The 22,426-nt window shown below is 48.2% G+C and overlaps 1 protein-coding gene across 1 annotated transcript in view; it reads left to right on the forward strand.

Moving 5' to 3' along the window:
* Positions 1 to 22,133, forward strand: part of IL6R (interleukin 6 receptor) — a 64,452-nt gene extending 42,319 nt beyond the window's left edge. Inside the window, exons 10-13 of the mRNA XM_011928495.1 lie at positions 3,217 to 3,263; positions 5,018 to 5,087; positions 9,989 to 10,082; positions 20,396 to 22,133. Coding sequence (XP_011783885.1) covers positions 3,217 to 3,263; positions 5,018 to 5,087; positions 9,989 to 10,082; positions 20,396 to 20,642 — 458 coding nt within the window. The 3' untranslated portion in view covers positions 20,643 to 22,133. The remainder of the gene's footprint in view (positions 1 to 3,216; positions 3,264 to 5,017; positions 5,088 to 9,988; positions 10,083 to 20,395) is intronic.
* Positions 22,134 to 22,426: the final 293 nt, after the last annotated feature.

Here is a 22,426-nt window from a genome sequence, read left to right on the forward strand (position 1 = left end):
GGATGGTCTCGATCTCCTGACCTCGTGATCCGCCCGCCTCGGCCACCCAAAGTGCTGGGATTACAGCTGTGAGCCACTGCGCCCGGCCAGCCATCACTATAATTTCTTAAAAGAAAAGATGCTTGGTTGGGCGTGGTGGCTCAGGCCTATAATCTCAGCACTTTAGGAGGCTGAGGGAGGAGGACTGCCTGAGCCCAGGAGATAGAGACCAGCCAGCTACCATAAGGAGACCCTTTTTTTTTTTTACAAAAAAAAAAAGTTTAGAAAAAATTAGTCGGGCATAGCAGTGCATACCTGTAGTCCTAGCTAAGTGGGAGGCTGAGGTGGGAGGATCACCTGAGCCCAGCAGTTGGAGGCTGCAATGAGCTATGATTGCACTACTGCACTCCAGCCTGGGCAACAGAGCCAGACCCTGTCTTAGTAACAAAAAACGACTCTGCTTTAACTGCCCCCCCACACCCATCCCCCCAAATGAGGAAGGGTGAAACATGAGAACGAGGGGCGCTTTTGGCACCCAGACACCATGGAGATGTACACACAGCTTTTTCTGAAGCTTCTCTCTGCAGACCATCCCGAGTGGCGTTTGGGACCCAGCTGGAGGTGAGTCATTTCTCCTCGGGAGGCTCCTCAGTGAGGTTTATTTATTTGTTTCTGTACGAATAGAGGAGCAGTGATGAGCTGTCTGTTGGGTGGTTGAAAGGCTGTGAGGAAAGGTGTGAAGTAGGGTCTGCTGGCTCAGCATGGAGGAGCTGCCTGGCGCTGCTGAGCCTGTGGGTCCCACGGTCTCTTCTCCCCTCTTCCTGTGGCTTTGTGGTTCATTCCCACTTTAACCCCAGCAACCTGAGCCACCAGAGGTTACTGGGCATTCTCTAGGCCACAGGCTGTGTTGGGGGTCAGGACTGTGGGTAGAAACTTTCTTTATGAAGCATCTGTCTTGAGTATAGTATGGGGAGCCTTTAGAAAACCCTAATGACTGGGTCTTATTTCCATGGTTCTGCGGTGACAAGCAAGGTGGAGCCTACAAGGCTCCAGACGAAGCTGACTCTGGCTGGGTTTGGCAAACTGCTGGGCCGCATGAGCATCCGCGGGCAGCCATATTTTCTATTTAGGGCTGCCCCATCTTCTTGTTTTCTTCTTCTTCTTCTTCTTCTTCTTTTTTTTTAGAGACAAGGTTTGACTATGTTACCCAGGCTGGTCTCAAACTCCTGGCCTCAAGGGATTCTCCGGCATCAGTCTCCCAAAGTGCTGGGATTACAGGTGTGAATCCGGCCTGCTCCGTCTTCTTTGTCTTCTGATTTTAGCTTTCATTCTAGCGTCTCCATGCCCTCAGGTCATGCTTTAGATACCCTGGGCTATGAGTGTATGACTGTTCTCTGCTGGGCTGGGCTGAGCTGGGAAGAACACAAAGGAATAAGAAACTGGGTCCCGCCCATAAATTCTAGGTTCAATTCTGGTCACACTTGCTGTGCGGCCTTGAACAAGTCGCTTTCCCTCTCTGGGCCTCTGTTTCCCCTCTGTACAATGGGAAGAGTGGATGCATTCTTATACTCCCTCTCGTGCTGCGGGTGTGTGGTTTCCCCCTTACTGGTGACAGCATATTCCAGGAATTCTGGAAACCCTCCCCCACGCAGAAGCAGCGTCACCCTCTCCCCGCCTCCTTGCTAGTCCTTTTTTTTTTTTTTTTTTTTGCTAGTCCTTCTTACTCCTGGCCCAGTGAGGCTCATGATTTTTGTATAAACCATTCTGTGGAATTTTAGAATTCTTGATGGAAAAATGATGAGCTGACAAGAAAATATTTTGAAATCCAGAGCATTCCACTCACTGCCTGTTACGGTTAAGGCCCAGGCTTTCGCTTGGATGCTTAGCCTCCTCTTGCCTTGGGGTTTCTGCAGAAACACTGTTCCTGTGGAGGGGGAGGGAGCCGTGAGGGTGCCTGGTCCACATCCCTGCTGCTGCAATGTGTACTAAACCCACACAGGCAAATGAATATTTGTTTGTTATATATTTTTTATTGCAAAAAGGTGCATAGAAGGAAATTGAAATAGTGCTTATCTCTAGTGATGTGTATCTTCCATTTTCTTCTTCCTGTGTACAAATATATAGTATTATTATATATACTGTATTACACAATAAATAATCATAAAAATATATTTCTTTAGAAAGTTTGGATCAAAATACATGGAATTTTTCTTGTCTTGCATTTTTCATACAGCATTATGTCATGTCTTCAATGTTGTTCTAAAATATTTTTGGCCGGGCGTGGTGGCACACGCCTGTAGTCCCAGATACTTGGGAAGCTGAGATGGGAGGATCACTGAAGCCCAGAAGTTAAAGCTACAGTGAGCCATCATCATACCATTGCACTGCAGCCTGGCGATGGAGGCAGACCCTATCTCTGAAAATGTATAATAATTGGCCAGGCAGGGTAGCTCATGTCTGTAATCCGAGCACTTTGGGAGGCAAAGTGGGTAGATCACCTGAGGTCAGGAGTTCGAGACCAGCCTGGCCAATATGGTGAAACCCCATCTCTACTAAAAATACAAAAATTAGCTGGGTGTGGTGGCGGGCGCCTATAATCCCAACTACTTGGGAGGCTGAGGCAGAAGAATCACTTGAACCTAGTGGGTGGAGGTTGCAGTGAGCCAAGATCGTGCCACTTCACTCCAGCCTGGGCGAAAGAGTGAAATTCCTTCTCTCTCTCTCTCTATGTATATGTATATATATAAAAAATAAATTTTAAAAGTTTCTGCATTATGTAGTTATATCATAATTTCTATAACTAGTCCCTTATGGTTGGATATTTGGTTATCTCCAGCATGCTGGTTTTTTTTATTTTGAGACAGAGTTTCACTCTTGTTGCCCAGGCTGGAGTGCAATGGCATGATCTCTGCTTACCGCAACCTCTGCCTCCCGGGTTCAAGTGATTCTCCTGCCTCAGCCTCCCAAGTAGCTGGGATTACAGGCATGTGCCAGCACACCCGGCTAATTTTGTATTTTCAGTAGAGATGGGGTTTCTCTATGTTGGTCAGGCTGGTCTCAAACTCCCAACCTCAGGTGATCTGCCCAGCTTCCCAAAGTGCTGGGATTACAGGTGTGAGCCAGTAATGCTATTCTTTTAAATAACATTGAGATGAACTTTTTTCTGATTTTCAAGCCCCTGAGACAGGACTCCGGGGCCCGTGAATCACTAATAACAACCCTTTCTTCTGTCCACAGAATCCAGGAGTCCTCCAGCTGAGAACAAGGTGTCCACCCCCACGCAGGTGAGCTCCTGTTCTTGTAAAAGGGTCAGGGCAGCAGCACCTAGTGGTTAGGAGTGTGGGCGGATGCCAGACTGAATTTGGTTTAAATCCCAGCTCTGTCACTTAGTAGAAATGTGGCTGTGGTGAGTTATCTGTGCTTTTCAAGCCTCTGTGAAAGGGAATCATAAAAATTATCTTGTCCCAGGATTGTAAAGAGTGGAGCAGTGTTGGCCTGGCACGCAGAACTGCCCTGCATCTAGCGGCAGCTATTTCATCTCTGAGCTTTTTGGACACTGCTAACGGCTTAGCTTGAGATTGGATTCTGTTCATCTGAGTCCTTCCCCTGTGGACTCCTGGTGTCATAACTTGCTGGAAAGAGGATTACCTCTGAAGCTGCTTAACAAATTCCATGAGTAATCCAATTTCCTATCCAACTATATCTCCTCCTGTGGCCCTTAACTCCCTAAATGCTAAGCTGGGAGGCACAGCCACTTCTGGAGCTATGCAGCACAGGGAAGGAGCCTGGGGCTCTTGAACCTTATATGTGTTCCATGTAGGAACAGCTGCAGGTGGAGCCCATACCCATGGGGCTAGAGTGCTCCCAACACAGGTTCTGGGGAAACTGACACCGACTGAGGACTGGCCTCATCCTGCTAAACTGTAAGCCTTGCATTTGCTATTTCATTGGCTCCTTATGTTAACGTTACAAGGGAGTGCTTGTAAGGGCTGCTTAACATGGGGTAAGAAGTCTGAGGCCAGGGCCAGGCGCCGGAGCTCACGCCTGTAATCCCAGCACTTTGGGAAGCCAAGGCGGGCAGATCATCTGAGGTGAGGAGTTCAAGACCAGCCTGACCAACATGGAGAAACCCTGTCTCTACTGAAAATACAAAATTAGCTGGGTGTGGTGGCACATGCCTGTAATCCCAGCTATTTGGGAGGCTGAGGCAGGAGAATTGCTTGAACCTTGGAGGCGGAGGGTGCGGTGAGCCAAGATCGCACCATTGCACTCCAGCCTGGGCAACAAGAACGAAACTCCTTCTCAAAAAAAGAAAAAAAAAAAAAGAAGTCTGAGGCCGGGCGCAGTGGCTCACTCATGTAATCCCAGCACTTTGGGAGGCTGAGGCGGGTGGATCACCTGAGGTCAGGAGTTCCAGACCAGCCTGGCCAACATGGTGGAATCCCGTCTGTACTAAAAACACAAAAATTAGCTGGGCGTGGTGGCACGTGCATGTAATCCCAGCTATTCAGGAGGCTGAGGCTGGAGAATCACTTGAACACGGGAAGCATAGGTTGCAGTGAGCTGAGATCATGCCATTGCACTCCAGCTTGGGCGACAAGAATCTCCATTTCTTTTGTGAAACTCCATTTCACAAAAAAACAAAAAGTAAAAAGAAATCTGTCCAAGGTGACATAGCTCGTAAGTGGTGGAGCCAGGATTCCAGTCACAGTGGTACCTGCACCCTTGCATCGGACCTGTAAGGACAACAGCTGCTTCAGTGTATCCACTGAGCATCTTCTCTGTGCAGGGTGCTGTGCCCTTCAGCTTTTGGTGGAGAGGCAGGTGGAAAGAAAGCCCCACCCTTAGCAGACACGGTGTGGATAGAAAAAATGTAAATAATAGTATTATTGATTTTTCCACTGTTATGAGTGAAATGGAGAAAGGAATGCTTTGGGCGGATCAGGGAGGACTCTGAGGAGGAGGTACCTCCTGAACTGGTTCTGAATGATGGTGGAATCTGCAGAAACAGGCTGATGGTGAGGAATGTCTCTTTTAGGCACCTACTACTAATAAAGACGACGATAATATTCTCTCCAGAGATTCTGCAAATGCGACAAGCCTCCCAGGTAAGGACTGGGTATTTTCATATTCACAGGGTCTGAGGGACAGATTTGTCTCTGTGGAAAGTCCTTTCTTATTTGGCCAGGTCGTCAGAGGATCAATGGCAGAAATGTTTTTTTTGTTTGTTTGTTTTTGATTTTGTTTTTTTGAGACAGAGTCTTGCTCTATTGCCTAGGCTGGAGTGTAGTGCGATCTTGGCTCACCACAACCTCCGCTTCCCGAGTTCAAGCGATTCTCCTGCCTCAGCCTCCCGAGTAGCTGGGATTACAGGTGCATACCACCATGCCCGGCTAATTTTTGTATTTTTAGTAAAGACGGGGTTTCACCGTGTTGGCCAGGATGGTCTCAAACTCCTGACCTCGTGATCTGCCTGCCTCGGCCTCCCAAAGTGCTGAGATTATAGGCATGAGCCACCGTGCCTGGCCAGAAATATTCTTTTATTACTTTATATGTTGAAGTTTGATATTGTTAGCTAAGATATAATGAGGAGATCGTAAGAAAAGTGGGATAAATCAGTGAGATATTTCACAGTTGGCCCACAATACAAATGAATGTGCTGCAGATAAGATTACTGGAGTCTGAAATGGAATACCTGTTGAGGGAAATCTTTATTTTGGGAGCCCTTGATTTCAATGCTTCTGATTCCCTATCCCTGCAAGACCAGGAAAACTTACCAGTATTTGAATCAAGAAAGATCACAAGTCCTGTGTTTGATTAAGTGTATGGGACTTGATGGAATCCAGACTCCAGAGGTTCAGTAGTTGAGTGGCTCCAGCTGATGACTCTTGGGCTTTGTGAGGTAGTCCTTGCCCTCGTTCCCCATCCCTGGGTGGATTCCTGCCTGCACCTGATGCTGGCTGCGTCTGCTACAACAGCCCAGGTGCCAAGCCCTACCATGGTGCAGTGCACCTGTGGAAGACCTGCTAAATACCTGGGCCTGAGCTCTGCACAGTTGGGGACTCGGAGAGGATTAGAGCCATCCCTCTTCTCAAGGAGGCTACAGTCCAGGCCCCCACAAAGAGTAAACTGGTAACTGTGACAAAGACCAGAACGTGAGATGAGCAGAAAGGGAGGCACAGATAAAGCAAAGTGGAATTTAGAGATTTGAGAGAGTGCATCAAGCTGAGCAGTCACAGAAAGCTCATGGAGGAGGTGCCATTTGAAATAGGCTTTGAATGGTATGGGTGGGATGCAAGAGGTTGAGTGTTCAAAGGTTGCTATGGGCCGGGCACAGTGGCTCACGCCTGTAATCCCAGCACTTTGGGAGGCCGAGGTGGGAGAATCACCCGAGATCAGGAGTTCAAGACTAGCCTGGCCAACATGGTGAAACCCCATGTCTACTAAAAAATACAAAAATTAGCTGGGCGTGATGGTGGGTGCCTATAATCCCAGCTACTTGGGAGGCTGAAGCAGGAGAATCTCTTGAACCCGGGAGGTGGAGGTTGCAGTGAGCCAGGATTGAGCCACTGCACTCTATCCTGGGCCACAGAGTGAGACTCCGTGTCAAAAAAAACCCAAAAGCAACAGCAACAACAAAAACAAAGGCTGCTATGGAAGAGGGGACCCTCCAGTCCTCTCCGTCCACCCTCACTGATGATTTTTTTTTTTTACTTTTTTTAAAGATCGGCCCATGGATGGTCTTTAGTGAGGTCTTTTTTTTTCTTTTTTTTTTTCTGAGATCTGACTTTGTGATCCACCTGCCTTGGCCTCCCAAAGTGCTGGGATTACAGGTGTGAACCACTGTGCCCAGCCTGTTACTGATTATTTTATCCAGCTTCATGTCACTAAAGACCATCCACAGGCTGGCAACTCCCAATTTTATATCCCTACCCTGATCTGTCCACTAAGACCCAGACTCATGTACCCAACTGCTTAGTTGACACATGGGACATCCGCTAGCAGTCTCAAATATATATATACGTATTTTTTAAGATAGATTTTTTGTTCTTGTTGCCCAGGCTGGAGTGCAATGGTGTGATCTCAGCTCACCGCAACCTCTGCCTCCTGGGGTCAAGCGATTCTCCTGCCTCAGCCTCCTGAGTAGCTGAGATTACAAGGATGCGCCACCACGCCCAGCTGATTTTGTATTTTTAGTAGAAACAGGGTTTCTCCATGTTCATCAGGCTGGTCTCGAACTTCCGACCTCAGGTGATCTGCCCGCCTCAGTCTCCCAAAATGCTGGGATTACAGGTGTGAGCCACTGTGCCTGGCCAGCATTCTCAAATTTAACATGTCTGAAAGAGAACACCTGACATCTCCCCACCTCTTCAACCCAGATCTGTTCTTCTCCATCTTCCCTATCTCAATAACTGGTACTGCATTTGCTCAGATGCAGGGGATCGGGCACGCTTCCTCCCTACTCCTCATCCTGTGGCCAGTCCTTCAGCAAGTATTGTCCTTGTGCTTTGAGACGTATCTAGGAGCTGACCACTCCTCACCATCTCCAGCGCCAACACCCAGTCCAGCCCCTGCCACCTCTCATCTGGCAGGGTTTCCTGGGCTGCCAACTGGTCTACCAACTTCTAGGCTTAACCCCCAACCAACTCTTTTCCAACCAGCACCTAGAGTGTCCCTTAAAACACAAATCCAAGCTCTCTCTGGCTCAGTGCCATCTCCCCTAGAGTATAAGTCAAAGTCCTGACAAAGTCCCCAGTTTCTACGGGGAGTCCCAGCGAAGCCATGTGGTCCCCTATCTTTAGATGTTGCCTCTCCATTCTCCCTTTCCTTGCTCTGCCCCAGCCACAGTGCCCTCTTTGCTCCTCCACACATGCTCTACCTCAGGGCCTTTGCACTTGCTGTGTGCTCTGCGTGGACAGGCTTCCTCTGACGTCTGCTTGGCCAGCTCCTTCCTATCACTCAAGTCTCTGCTCAGATGCACCCTTCTCTGGTAACCTTTTCCTGAGAATTTTTTTTTTTTTTTTTTGAGACGGAGTCTCGCCCTGTCGCCCAGGCTGGAGTGCTGTGGCCGGATCTCAGCTCACTGCAAGCTCCGCCTCCCGGGTTCACGCCATTCTCCTGCCTCAGCCTCCCGAGTAGCTGGGACCATAGGCGCCCGCCACCTTGCCCGGCTAGTTTTTTGTATTTTTTAGTAGAGACAGGGTTTCACCGGGTTAGCCAGGTTGGTCTCGATCTCCTGACCTCGTGATCTGCCCGTCTCGGCCTCCAAAAGTGCTGGGATTACAGGCTTGAGCCACCGCGCCCGGCCGGGAATGTTTTTAAAAAACACTTGTTTGTCTGTCTTCCTTGATTGGATATAAGATCCATTTAGGCACATGATAGGCACTCAAAGAATATTTGTTGGATGAAAGAAGGAACAAATATATGACTTGGTGCCGTGGGTCATGCCTGTAATCCCGGCACTTTTGGAGGCCGAGGTGGGCGGATCCCCTAAGGTCAGGAGTTGGAGACCAGCTTGGGCAACATGGCAAAACCCCATCTCTACAAAAAATACAAAAATTAGCCGGGCATGGTGGCACGTGCCTGTTGTCCCAGGTACTTGGGAGGCTGAGGTAGGAGGATTGCTTGAAACCGGGAGGTGTAGGCTGCAGTGAGCAGAGATCACACCACTGCACTCCAGCCTGGGTGACAAGAGCGAGACTCCATTTCAAAAAAAAAGAAGGAACAAATATAAAAGATGATGAAATATTAATAAATAAGCCAAGCATACTGCTTTCATTACACGGCTGCATCTCTCAAGAGACATGGGACACGCTTGGAGAAACTTGTCCTTGTAGCCACTGCCCACTCACCAGTCTGGGCTCATTGCACTGCCTGCCTCCAGTAGGCATCTGAAGTGATGACTGGCAGGCAGCCTCTTCTTCAGCAGTGGATTGCATTTTGGGTAGAAGAGCCTGAATGCTGGGTCCATACAACTGTGACTGCATTCCCAGCAGAAGGAGATGGTTTTGCTTAGATGTGCCCTCTGTCCAGTCCAGGGACTCTGGCAGTGGTAGGAAGAGCCTTTCTGTGGGAAGACACGGCTGCTTGCAAAGCTAGTTTGTTCTTTCCTTCATTCAAGGAAATATTTTGGAGATCCTACTTTGTATTCGGCACTGTGTAAGCTGCTGGCAGTGTTACAGTGAAAAAGACACATGCGGTCCCTGCCTTCAGGAAACTCAATCTAGAGGTGGAACTGGAGAAATAACTGGGAGGGGCACTTGCTCAGCTTGGAGTGGGGTCAGTTCTCAAAGGAAGTGACATCACTTCATCTGAGATCCAAAGGCCAAGTAGGGACTGGACAGCAAAGGGGTACAGCAAAGGTGGAGAAAGCAGACAGGTGAGAAGAGGGAACGTGTGTGGAGAGCCCTGGAGGAAAAAGATCATGGCTTGTTGGAGAACTGAATGATGTTCATATGGCTGGGGCTTGAGTACCAAATGTGGAGACAGGCAAGAGATGACACCCGCATGGAGAAAACTGCTTCCAAATATTTGGTTTAAAGCATCCAATCTCCTGACATTGTCCTCAGAGGAACTGCCATCAAGGAGGTCCCCAAAGCCTTCTGTTTGTTGTACCCTCTTTGTGTCTTACGGGGGCAGGTAGAATGCCACCAGAAAAACCACTCTGAAAGTGAATAGGAGTCCGTGGCTAGCCACAGGCACTCAGAAACCCTGAGCTTGAGGTGTCTCTTGCCACATGGTGGAATCCTGAGGTCTGCCAGATTAAGCTGGGGGTGATTCTTCTAGAGTGGGCTTTGTTAAGAAACAAACAAACAAAAAACAGTTAAGCTTGTCAAGTGGCCTGTTGGTTGGCAGAGCTGTTTCATTTTCTGGGAGAGGGGTTGGAGGGGAAGATTCCTTTGAGGCTTTTGACAGCACCAACTAAGTGGTTTTCTTCTCCTCCTGTTCCTTTTTCTCCATATTCTCCTCTTCCTCCTCTATCTTCATTTTTTTTTTTTTTTTAACCTAGTGCAAGATTCTTCTTTGGTACCACTGCCCACATTCCTGGTTGCTGGAGGGAGCCTGGCCTTTGGAACGCTCCTGTGCATTGCCATTGTTCTGAGGTGAGATGGGTCCTGGGGGATGGCCCTGTGGTGTTCTCATATTTATGTAGCTTTCCTTTGCCCATTATGAAATTTACAGTGTATTTATTCATTCATTTATCCATTCATCAAATGAATGCACACACCACAGCACACACAGTGCCTAGTATTATGCCAAGCCCTGTTTTAGGTGCTGCAGGAGACAATGCTGGGCAGGGCAGATACAGTCTCAGGAAGAAGCCAGACACTAAGAGGTAATCACTGCTGTGGTAAGAGCTACAAAAAGCATGCCATGGTGAGGAGAACTGACCTGGCATTAAGGAGGAAGAGGAATTGGTCTGAGAAAGAAGAGGGTTCTTTTTTTTTTTTAGTCAGCGTCTCACCCTGTCACCCAGGCTGGAGTGCCGTGGTGCAGTCTCACCTCACAGGACAACCTGTGCCTCCCAGGTTCAAGTGATCCTCCCACCATAGCCTCTGGAGTAGCTGGGACTATAGGTGCACACCACCCCTCAGCCTCTGGAGTAGCTGGGACTACAGGTGCACACCACCCCTCCTAGCTAATTTTTCTTTTTTTTGTAGAGATGAGGTCTCATGTTGCCCAGGCTGGTCTCGAACTCCCAGTCTCAAGTGAGCCACCTGCCTTGGCCTCCCAATGTTTTGGGATTACAGGTGTGAGCTACCACACCTGGCCCAAAGAGGGTTCTTACGAGAGAAGCCCAGGATGTAATATGGTTGACAGCGTGTGCATGCACGTGTCTGTCGGGGGGCAGCGTGGTTGGGGCAATATGGGGTGGGAAGAGTGGAGAGGTAGGCTGGTGCCAGGTCATAAAAGGCCTTGAAAGAGAGGTGGGAGGAATTTAGGCCTTTTCTTGAGGATAATGAATGTCTGTTGGAGTTTTAAGAAGAACCTGGGCCAGGCGCAGTGGCTCACACCTGTAATTCTATCACTTTGGGAGGCCGAGGCAGGTGGATCTCCTGAGGTCAGGAGTTCAAGACCAGCCTGGCCAAAATGATAAAACCCTGTCTCTACTAAAAATACAAAAATTAGCCAGGCATGGTAGTGCATGCCTGTAATCCCAACTACTCGGGAGACTGAGGCAGGAGGATCACTTGAACCCAGGAAGTGGAGGTTGCAGTAAGCCGTGATTGTGCCACTGTGCTCCAGCCTGGGCGACAGAATGAGGCTCATCTCAAACAAAGAGAACCAAAAAGTCACTCTCAATGCAGTTTGGAGACTGGATGAGGTGGGTGAAAATGGATACAGTAGCCCAGGGTCTGGGCAAGAGATAATAAGAAACTGTTTAGGATGGTGGCAATGGATTGGAGAGCCATGAATTGATTCTTTTTTTTTATGAGATGGAATTTTGCTTCTGTTGCCCAGGCTGGAGTGCAGTGGTGCGATCTCTTCTCACTGCAACTTGCGCCAGCACTTTGGGAGGCCGAGGTGGGTGGATCACCTGATGTCAGGAGTTCAAGACCAACCTGACCAACATGGTGAAACCCCATCTCTACTAAAAACACAAAATTTAGCTGGGCATAGTGGCACATTCCTATAATCTTAGCTACTCGGGAGGCTGAGGCAGGAGAATCGCTTGAACCCAGGAGGCAGAGGTTGCAGTGAGCTGAGATTGCACTGCAGCCTTGGCGGCAGAGCAAGACTGCATCTCAAAAAAATAAAAAAATAAAAAATAACATTTGAGAAGCACCACACAGTTAAATCCAAGGTGCCCAGCAGGACCTTCTTAGCAATATTCCATGTATCAATCCAGGAACTTAAAGGTCACCTTTAAATGCTCTGCCCTAGTGTTCTTTTCCAGCCATGGTTAGGAAATACACTTTCAGGCTGAGCTGCACCCTGGCCGCTGTCTCATCATGCCCATTTCGTCCCAATCATCTTCATTCCATTTGGTCATTGGTTTTGTCATTCATTTCCAAGTTTGCAGAAAAGTCCGCCAACAGCGCCTTCAACGAACAAGCAATAATGAAATTTTTCAGTGTTCACAATTTTACTGCAGGAACTGGCTCTTTTTCATAAGCTGAAACCCTAAAAGAAGTCAGGCTGGGTCTTCTGGGCGGTGGTTTATTGTGATGATATACAAGTGGAGGTGACATTGCACTCTGTCCTTCTTTCTACACGTAGAGAGCTTTCTACACGTTAGCTCATCAGACCCTGCCAGTAGCCCTGACCTAGCTTGACTACCAAGTGTGGTGTGGGTGGAAAGATTAGCAAGATGCCTTCTCAAATTGGGTTCAAGGTTGTTTTCACTTTTCTTTTTCTTTTTTTTTTTGAGATGGAGTCTCACTTTGTCGCCCAGGCTGGAGTGCAATGGCGCGATCTGCAACCTCCGCTTCCCAGGTTCATGCTGTTTTCCTGCCTCAGCCTCCTGAGTAGCTGGGACAACAGGCGCCCGCCACCACGCCTGGCTAATTTTTTGTATTTTTTTTTTAGTAGAGAGGGGATTTCATAGTAGAGAGGGGGTTTCACTGTGTTAGCCAGGATGGTCTCGGTCTCCTGACCTTGTGAGGTCTCCTGACCTCGTGATCCACCCGCCTCGGCCTCCCAAAGTGCTGGGATTACAGGCGTGAGCCACCGTGCCCAGCCTTCACTTTGCTCTTTCAATGAAGTAGAGAACAAGCCATCTAACAGGTGTGTGGAAGATAAGATTCTTAATGAGTGGAGGTAGCTTCTTGGAGGACGCAAAGCCTTTTATATGTTTTGGCCAGTGAAGGGCCGTGTCAGCATTCACGGGTCCACCTCCTGCCTGCCAAAGGATTCCTTGCCTCACCCTAGGTATACCCTCCTGTGTTCTGGCTCTGTGTCTATATTAGGGATTCAACAGGCTTTTCTCATAACCCACCACAGGCCCTGTAGAGCAGATGTGATATCCATTTGACAGGGAAGGAAACTGAAGCTAAAAGAGATGGTATGATAACAACTAGTAAGAATAGGCCAGGCACAGTGGCTCACGCCTGTAATCCTAGCACTTTGGGAGGCCAAGGCGAGTGGATCACCTGAGGTCTGGAGTTCGAGACCAGCCTGGCCAACATGGCAAAACTCTGCCTCTACTAAAAATGCAAAAATTAACTGGGCGTGGTGGTGCACGCCTGTAATCCCAGCTACTCAGGAGGCTGAGGCAGGAGAATCGCTTGAACCCAGGAGGCGGAGGTTGCAGTGAGCCGAGATCGCACCACTGCACTCTAGCCTGGGCAACAGAAGGAGACTCCATCTCAAAAAAAAAAGAAGAAGAAGAAGGAGAAGAAGGTGGCCAAGAATCAAACCAAAAACTCCTGCTCTTTCTATAGGGCCTTAGGGGTCATCTGGTCAAACTCTTTTATTTTATAAATGAGGAAACAGCCCCCAAAGGTAAAATGACTTGCCTAAGGACAAGCAAGAACCAGGAGTGGAACACACGCCCTGAGAATCCCTGCCCATGGCCCCCACCTGCTCTTGGCTAAGAGCTGGGCCCAGCTGCTCCCATCGGCCCACCACTGGCCCTTAACACACCGCACCATCTTGGTGTGTCGTAACGGCAAATAGAGGAGCATCAGGTTGGGAACAGACCTGGTTTGCTATTCTGCTGATGATGCTTGGACACTGGCTGGTTGCTAAACAACCAGAGTCCCTGCAGGCACAGACAGGGCCAGTGCCCTGTACTGAGAACATGCCAGGAATTTATTTCCTAGCCTAGTGAGTTTCCATTTTCTTCTGTATAAGGCAGATTTGTTTGGAAAGAGGCCAGTTATTTCAAGCGATGAAGAATCCTTCTATTCCCCAAATCCCCTCTGTCTGGCAAAGAGTATAAACTTAGAAATACTGTGGGGCTCCGGGCTGCCAAAATTGGTGAACCATGGTCACCATGGGATGGCCACATTTACAGTAGGTGAAGTGTGAGAGGCAAGTTGACTTCATCTTGCCAGTCTATACTACATTTTTTTGTATGGCCCTAAATATTTTTCCAGCAATATCAGTGATTTTTTTCTTTGTCTTTTATTACTCATTCTTTTTTTCTGAATCATAGATGATTTTTTAAAATTTAAATAGGTTATTGAAAAGGCTTGCCATCTTACAGGGGCCAGTTCTTCCCACCCTATTCCCTGTCCCCCACGGATTCTCTGTCTTTATTTTAGGTTATCAGGCATTGGGAAAATAGGACTCTCCTAGTAAAGAATTATTTTTCTGCTTATTTATCTAGAATGAACTTACATCATTAAGTGAGGACTTCCTATGCATATGCGCATGACTTAAACATCATTTTGTTTTGAATGTAGTGTATCATTCTGGTATTTTAAAATCAGAGCTTCTCCTACCTCCACAGCTGGGGGACGGGCAGAGGGACTTTCATGGTGTTCTGGGCCGTGGAGGTGGCTGGGTGCAGTAGGCACTGTCTGTGGCCTTTGGGGTAAGTGATGGCACCTTGGTTTCTACATATCTTGCTAAAAAAGTGAGAGTTTTGAGCATTTTAAAAAACTTCTTTGGCCGGGCGCAGTGGCTCACGCCTGTAATCCCAGCACTTTGGGAGGCCGAGGCGGGTGGATCACCTGAGGTCGGGAGTTCGAGACCAGCCTGACCAACATGGAGAAACCCCGTCTCTACTAAAAATACAAAATTAGCTGGGCCTGGTGGCACATGCCTGTAATCCCAGCTACTAGGGAGGCTGAGGCAGGAGAATTGCTTGAACCTGGGAGGCGGAGGTTGCAGTGAGCCGAGATCGTGCCATTGCACTCCAGCCTGGGCAACAAGAGTGAAACTCCGCCTCAAAAAAAAAAAAAAAAAAAACTTCTTTTAGCTGCAGAATCTTTTCTTTAAACAAGACTTTTTGAAGCCCAAATATGTAAAATAGATAAAAGTGGAGGTCAAGGTGCAAAAGAAGGCAGCAGAGAGCTCATCTGTTTCTTCTTTCTGCCTGCCCCGCGTCCTCTCCAGCCCCCAGGCCCTGCTCACACCCATCCAGGCCAGCTCTGGACACCCTCAGGTTGGCTGGTTTCAAAGTCCTCTTTGAGTTTAGTGATTTTCAGAAAAGGATTCATACTCTCCTTAGAATATTTCAAAAGAAAAGCTCACCTTTCTTGGTTACCCATTCGGTTACTTTGAAAAAAAAAAAAAAAAACTGAGGACAGAGATTGCTTCCATATTAGGTCAATAGGGACTTAAATAATGACAAATGGAAAAAATACGTCATCCAAAGAGAGCCACTGTTAATTTTCAAAATGTAAATATGATTAAAGTCTAACAGATATACAGAAAAGTTCCCACATCGTGTGTACAGTGCCATGAAGTGTACGCACCCGTGTCATTGTAATTATAATGAGATGCACGTGGCAAGTCAAGATGCCAAGACACCAGGTTGCAGCACAGAAAGAGGTTTTTTTTTTTTTTTTTTGAGATGGAGTCTGGCTCTGTCGCCCAGGCTGTAGTGCAGTGGCCGGATCTCAGCTCACTGCAAGCTCCGCCTCCCAGGTTTACGCCATTCTCCCGGCCTCAGCCTTCCGAGTAGCTGGGACTACAGGCGCCCGCCACCTCGCCCGGCTAGTTTTTTGTATTTTTTTAGTAGAGACAGGGTTTCACCAGGTTAGCCAGGATGGTCTCGATCTCCTGACCTCATGATCCACCCGTCTCGGCCTCCCAAAATGCTGGGATTACAGGCTTGAGCCACCGCGCCCGGCCGAGAAAGAGGTTTAATCAGAGGATCACCTAAGGAGGAGATGGTAGGAAACCTCTGTGGGATCCAGCCCTACGGGGCGTAGTGGTTATTCTCCCCATGTGCGGAGATGAGAGATTGTAATAAATAAAGACACAAGACAAAGAGATAAAGAGGAAGCAGCCGGGCCCAGGGGACCACTACCATCAAGACACGGAGACTAGTAGTGGCCCCGAATGGCTGGGCGCGCTGATATTTATTGCATACGAGACAAGGGGGCAGGGTAAGGAGAGTGAATCTTCTAAGTGATTGACAAGTTGAAGCAAGTCACGTGATTATAGGATGGGGGCTCTTCCCTTTTAGGTAGCTGAAGCAGAGAGAAGGCAGCATACATCAGCGTTTTCTTCTCTGCACTTATAAGATCAAAGACTTTAAGACTTTCACTATTTCTTCTACTGCTATCTACTGTGAACTTCAAAGAGGAACCACGAGTGTGGGAGGAGCATGAAAATGGACAAGGAGCGTGACCATTGCACAGCACCACAGGGAGGGGTTTAGGCCTCCGGATGACTGCAGGCAGGCCTGGATAATATCAGCCTTCCACAAGAAGCTGGTGGAGCAGAGTGTTCCCTGACTCCTCCAAGGAAAGGAGACTCCCTTTTGTGGTCTGCTAAGTAACGGGTGCCTTCCCAGATACTGGTGTTACCGCTTGACGAAGGAGCCCTCAAGTGGCCCTTACGCAGGCATGACAGAAGGCTCACCTCTTGCCTTCTAGGTCATGTCTCACAATGTCCTTTCAGCTCCTGACCCTATACCCGCCCGTTATTCCTAGGTTATATTAGTAATGCAACAAAGAGTAATATTAAAAGCTAATGATTAATAGTGTTTATAATAATGATTGATAATTGTCAATGATCATCTGTATATCTAATTTGTATTATGACTATTCTTATTCTAACTATTTTCTTTCTTTTTTTTGAGATGGAATCTTGCTTTGTCCCCCAGGCTGGAGTGCAGTGTCCCTATCTCGGCTTACTGCAAGCTCCGCCTCCTGGATTCACGCCATTCTCCTGCCTCAGCCTCCCAAGTAGCTGGGACTACAGGCACCTGCCACTACGCCCGGCTAATTTTTTGTATTTTTAGTAGAGACGGGGTTTCACTGTGTTAGCCAGGATGGTCTCGATGATCTTGTGATCCGTCCATCTCAGCCTCCCAAAGTGCTAGGATTGCAGGCGTGAGCCACCGCGCCCAGCCTGCTCTATTTTCTTTAGTATACTGAAACAGTTTGTGCCTTCAGTCTCTTGCCTCGGCACCTAGGTAATCCTCCGCCAGCACCTCAAATCCATCTCCCCAAGGAATTTGGGGCTAGGGTTGTAAAAATGTTGGACTGGGGCAAAGTGTGGAGACGGTTGACTGGTTGCAGGGTGTAGGGTGAGGTCCAGGGACAGGGAGATGAAGAAGCTGTCTTCTCATGCCCATCCCATTCCTCTGTGAGGGTCTTCAAACTGGTTGCCGGAATTCGGGGTCTGTAAAACATCTTAAGTGATCCTTAAACAAAAGTCTTAGGATCCTAATGTCAGAAATCCTATCTACAGAAACAACGGGGATGCAGATGGTCAGTGTCTAGGGCTACGTGACTTTTTGCAATAAGGAAATGGGCCAAAGTGCAGCCTGATTACTGCTTCATTATAACTATTAATGTATTTCTGTCCAGAGCCCAGCATGGAATTTTTGTCAACCCTGTGGAGATGGTTTCACAATCAACACCCAGATCAAGAACACTTAATATTTAGACAAATTTCCTGAGTCTTTTTCCTCTGCCTAGTTTCTTGTTTGTTTTTACATAGCCATGATTATTCTGTATCCTCAACTCTGTATCCTGCCTTTCGCACTTAGCACTATAACATAGGCATTCTTTCACATTAGTACAAATTCTTTGTAAATCTCACTTTTTTTTTTTTTTTTTTTGAGACGGAGTTTCACTCTTATTGCCCAGGCTGGAGTGCAATGGTGCAATCTCAGCTCACTGCAATCTCTGCCTCCTGGGTTCAAGCAGTTCTTCTGCGTCAGTCTCCTGAGTAGCTGGGATTACAGGCGCCTGCTACCACGCCCGGCTAATTTCTGTATTTTTCAGTAGAGATGGGGTTTCACAATGTTGGTCAGGCTGGTCTCGAACTCCTGACCTCGTTATCTGTCCGCCTTGGCTTCCCAGAGTGCTGGGATTATAGGCGTGAGCCACCACACCTGGCCATAAATCTCACTTTCATTAGCTGTAGTATTAGGTGGATATACTGAGTTCTCTTAATCAACTTCCTGTTACTTCTAATTGGTGGCACCGAAACATTACCAATTATTTGGGTGTTATTTTGCTTTTTATTTATTTATTTATTGAGACATATCACTGTGTGGCCCAGGCTGGAGTGCAGTGGCACGATCTCAGCACACTGCAACCTCTGCTTCCTGGGTTCAAGCAATTCTCCTGCCTCAGCCTCCCAGCAGCTGGGATTACAGGCGTGCCCCATGACACCTGGCTAATTCTTTTTGTATTTTTAGTAGAGCCGGGGTTTTGCCACATTGACCAGGCTGATCTTGAACTCCTGACCTTAAGTGATCCACCCACCTTGGCCTCCCAAAGTGCTGGGATTACAGGCGTGAGCCACCACACCTAGCCTTATTTTGCTTTTATAAATAACACTGTGTTGAACATCTCTGTGCATGAAGGTTTTTTTATTTTATAGCTATGTTCTTTCTTTTCCCAGAAGTAGAATTCCTGGGTCAGAGAGTCTGAATTCTTTGAAATCCAGAGTGTAATGACTCTCTCCTCAATCCTTTCCTACAGGAGAACTCCATTCAGTGACTCAGCATAGCTCCAGTCAGCAGCCCTACTGGGCTCTCTTCCTGTGTGGTGTCCACATGGTGAAGCCCTAAATAACATTCTGCAGATTGTTTATTCCATTTGGATACCAAGCTAAAAGCCAGTGGCAGATTTGGAGCCAACTATTAATTATTTATCATAACAAGGACAGGAATAACCTGTCGATATAAAAAGAAACCCAAGGAAAATCCCCAAATCTTGTTTTTGACATTGGTTTCCCCTCCTCTTTCCCAGCCCTTCCTGGAGTAACTGATCTTCCATGGAATTGAGGGAGGCCACCTTGTTCCCACTTTGGGGTTAGTAGGCATGTCAGTCACAAAGTGGGAAGCAAGAGGGAGGGGTTGAGGCTTGGCGCACTGGCCACCCTGGCACAGTTGAAGAGCCCCTTCAGGAAGGGGACATGACTGTGCTTTTGAAGATCCATGTCACCATTTCATCTTTCTTTGAGCTGTCAAGTGACTTTTCTCGGTTACTGAGCCCTGGCTTTGGGCCCAGAGTGGAGCACTGTGAACGAAGCTGTGATCAGAGAGATGCCTATCTCCTTCCTGTGGAGCATTGACTTTCCTGTCAGATGAGTCAAACTGTGCCCAGTGGTGCCCACAGTTGAGTCTGTGGGAACTCACCCGCATGGTAGGAGTGGACCCAGAGGCATAGGGAGAACTGGGGAGGTTGGCAACATTAGGAGCAAGAGGAACAGGAGGGCAGTTGAGGGAGCAGTGGGACCTTTTCCTGCTATTACATGGCAGTTGCAAATTATCTGCCTCCTGCCAGCCTTACTTTGACTGAGAGGCCCATTTTCTTTCCCTACTAAAATAATACTTTATTTTTCTTTTCTGTTCTTTTCTTTCTTTCTTTCTTTCTTGAGACAGAGTTTCACTCTTGTTGCCCAGGCTGAAGTGCAATGGCGCGATCTCGGCTCACTGCAACCTCTGCTTCCCGGGTTCAAGCGATTCTCCTGCCTCGGCTTCCCAAGTAGCTGGGATTACAGGCACCTGCCACCATGCCCAGCTAATTTTTGTATTTTTAGTAGAGACGGGGTTTCACCACATTGGCCAGGCTGGTCTTGAACTCCTGACCTCAGGTGATCTGCCCACTTCGGCCTCCCAATGTGTTGGGATTACAGGCGTGAGCCACTGCAACCAGCCTATTTTTCTCTTTTTTAAGTAAATGTATTTGGGACTGATGATGTGTACCTAATGAACAGCCTCTGGAATGGGACAATTAAGGGACTGTTAAGTGACTTTTTGGTACCTCAGTTTCCTCACTTGTAAATTGGTCCAATAATACCTATTTCCTTGGGAGTGTTTTGGAAACTCAGCAACTCTTCAGAGTATGGTGAACTCCCTGGTGATAAAAGCATTCGGGTCGGGTGTGCTGGCTCATACCTGTAATCCCAGCACTTTGGGAGGCCGAGGCGGGCGGATCGCTTGAGCCCAGGAATTCAAGACCAGCCTGAGCAACGTGGCGAAACCCCATCTCTATGAGAAATACAAAAATCAGCTGCATGTAGTGGCACACGCCTGTAGCCCCAGCTACTCAGGAGGCTGAGGTGGGAGAATCACCTGAGCCCAAGCAGGTTGCGGCTGCCCTGAGCTGAGATCGCGCCACTGCACTCCAGCTTGGGTAACAGAGCAAGACCCTGTCTCAAAACAAACAAATGAACAAAAAACAAAAAGACAGCTGATAGTTTTTGCTTCTTTGAGCTGAAACCTGGGAGTGCCAGGCCACCAGGGCAGCCAGCTGTTGGTGTTTTCCAGTGTGGGCTTGTCACAGGGGGAGCTAAACATCTGTGTGGTTTGTCTTTGTGTGTTTATGTGAAGGTTCAAGAAGACGTGGAAGCTGCGGGCTCTGAAGGAAGGCAAGACAAGCATGCACCCGCCGTATTCTTTGGGGCAGCTGGTCCCAGACAGGCCGCGACCCACCCCAGTGCTTGTTCCTCTCATCTCCCCACCAGTGTCCCCCAGCAGCCTGGGGTCTGACAACACCTCGAGCCACAACCGACCAGACGCCAGGGACCCACGGAGCCCTTATGACATCAGCAATACAGACTACTTCTTCCCCAGATAGCTGGCCAGGTGGCACTAGCAGGCTGGACCCTGTGGATGACAGAGCACAAACGGGCTCAGCAAAAGATGCTTCTTACTGCCATGCCAGCTTATCTCAGGGGAGTGGGGCCTTTGGCTTCATGGAAGAGCCTTGCGGAAGGTTCTACACCAGGGGAAAATCAGCCTGCTCCAGCTGTTGAGCTGGCTGAGGTTTCAAACCTCCCTTTCCAAATGCCTGGCTTAAAGGGGTTAGAGTGAACTTGGGCCACTGTGAAGAGAACCATGTCAAGACTCTTCAGACACTCAACACGGACACTCAGAAGCTGGGCAGCTTGGTGGGGGCCTCAGTGTGGAGAAGTGGCTGGCAGCCCACCCCCCAACACCTCTGCACAAGCTGCACCCTCAGGCAGGTGGGGTGGATTTCCAGCCAAAGCCTCCTTCAGCCGCCACGCTCCTGGCCCACTGCATCATTTCATCTTCCAGCTCAAACTCTTAAAACCCAAGTGCCTTTGCAAATTCTGTTTTTCTGAGCCTGGGGACGGCTTTTACTTAAACTGTCAAGGCTGGGGAAAGAAGCTCTCTCCTCCCTTTCTTCCCCATAGTTGAAAAACAGCTGAGGGTGAGTGGGTGAATAATACAGTATCTCAGGGCCTGGTCGTTTTCAACGGAATTATAATTAGTTCCTCATTAGCATTTTGCTAAATGTGAATGATAATCCTAGGCATTTGCTGAATACAGAGGCAACTGCATTGGCTTTGGGTTGCAGGACCTCAGGTGAGAAGCAGAGGAAGGAGAGGAGAGGGGCACAGGGTCTCCACCATCCCCTGTAGAGTGGGAGCTGAGCAGGGGATCACAGCCTCTGAAAACCAATGTTCTCTGTTCTCCACCTCCCACAAAGGAGAGCTGGCAGCAGGGAGGGCTTCTGCCAGTGCTGAGATCAAAACTGTTTTACTGCAGCTTTGTTTGTTGTCAGCCGAACCTGGGTAACTAGGGAAGATAATATTAAGGAAGACAATGTGAAAAGAAAAATGAGCCTGGCAAGAATGCATTTTAACTTGGTTTTTAAAAAACTGCTGACTGTTTTCTCTTGAGAGGGTGGAATATCCAATATTCGCTGTGTCAGCATAGAAGTAACTTACTTGGGTGTGGGGGAAGCACCATAACTTTGTTTAGCCCAAAACTAAGTCAAGTGAAAAAGGAGGAAGAGAAATAATGTTTTTCCTGCCAGGCATGGTGGTTCACGCCTGTAATCCCAGCACTCTGGGAGGTCGAGGCGGGAGGATCACTTGAGTCCAGGAGTTTGAGACCAGCCTGGGCAATGTGGTAAAACCTCATCTCTACAAAAAGCATAAAAATTAGCCAGGTATGGTAGAGTGCACCTGAAGTCCCAGTTAGCTGGGGAGTTAGGTGGGAGGATCTCTTGAGCCTGGGAGGTCAAGGCTGCAGTGAGCCGAGGTTGCACCACTGCACTCCAGCCTGGGTGACTGAGCAAGTGAGACCGTGTCTCAAAAAAGAAAAGGAAAAAGAAAAGAAAAACTATTTTCCCTATTAGAGAAGAGATTGTGGTTTCATTCTGTATTTTGTTTTTGTCTTAAAAAGGGGAAAAATAGCCTTCCTCTTCTCTACTCTAGGGAAAAACCAGCGTATGACTACTCCCCCAGACGGTTATGGAGAGGGTGTCCGGTCCCTGTCCCAGTGCTGAGAAGGAAGCCTCCCACGACTACCCACCAGGCAGGGTCCTAGAAATTCCCCACCCTGAAAGCCCTGAGCTTTCTGTTATCAAAGGGGAGGTTTTAAAAAAATCCC

Source organism: Colobus angolensis, unplaced genomic scaffold, assembly GCF_000951035.1.
Source record: "Colobus angolensis palliatus isolate OR3802 unplaced genomic scaffold, Cang.pa_1.0 Scaffold77, whole genome shotgun sequence".
NCBI classification, from domain to species: domain Eukaryota; kingdom Metazoa; phylum Chordata; class Mammalia; order Primates; family Cercopithecidae; genus Colobus; species Colobus angolensis.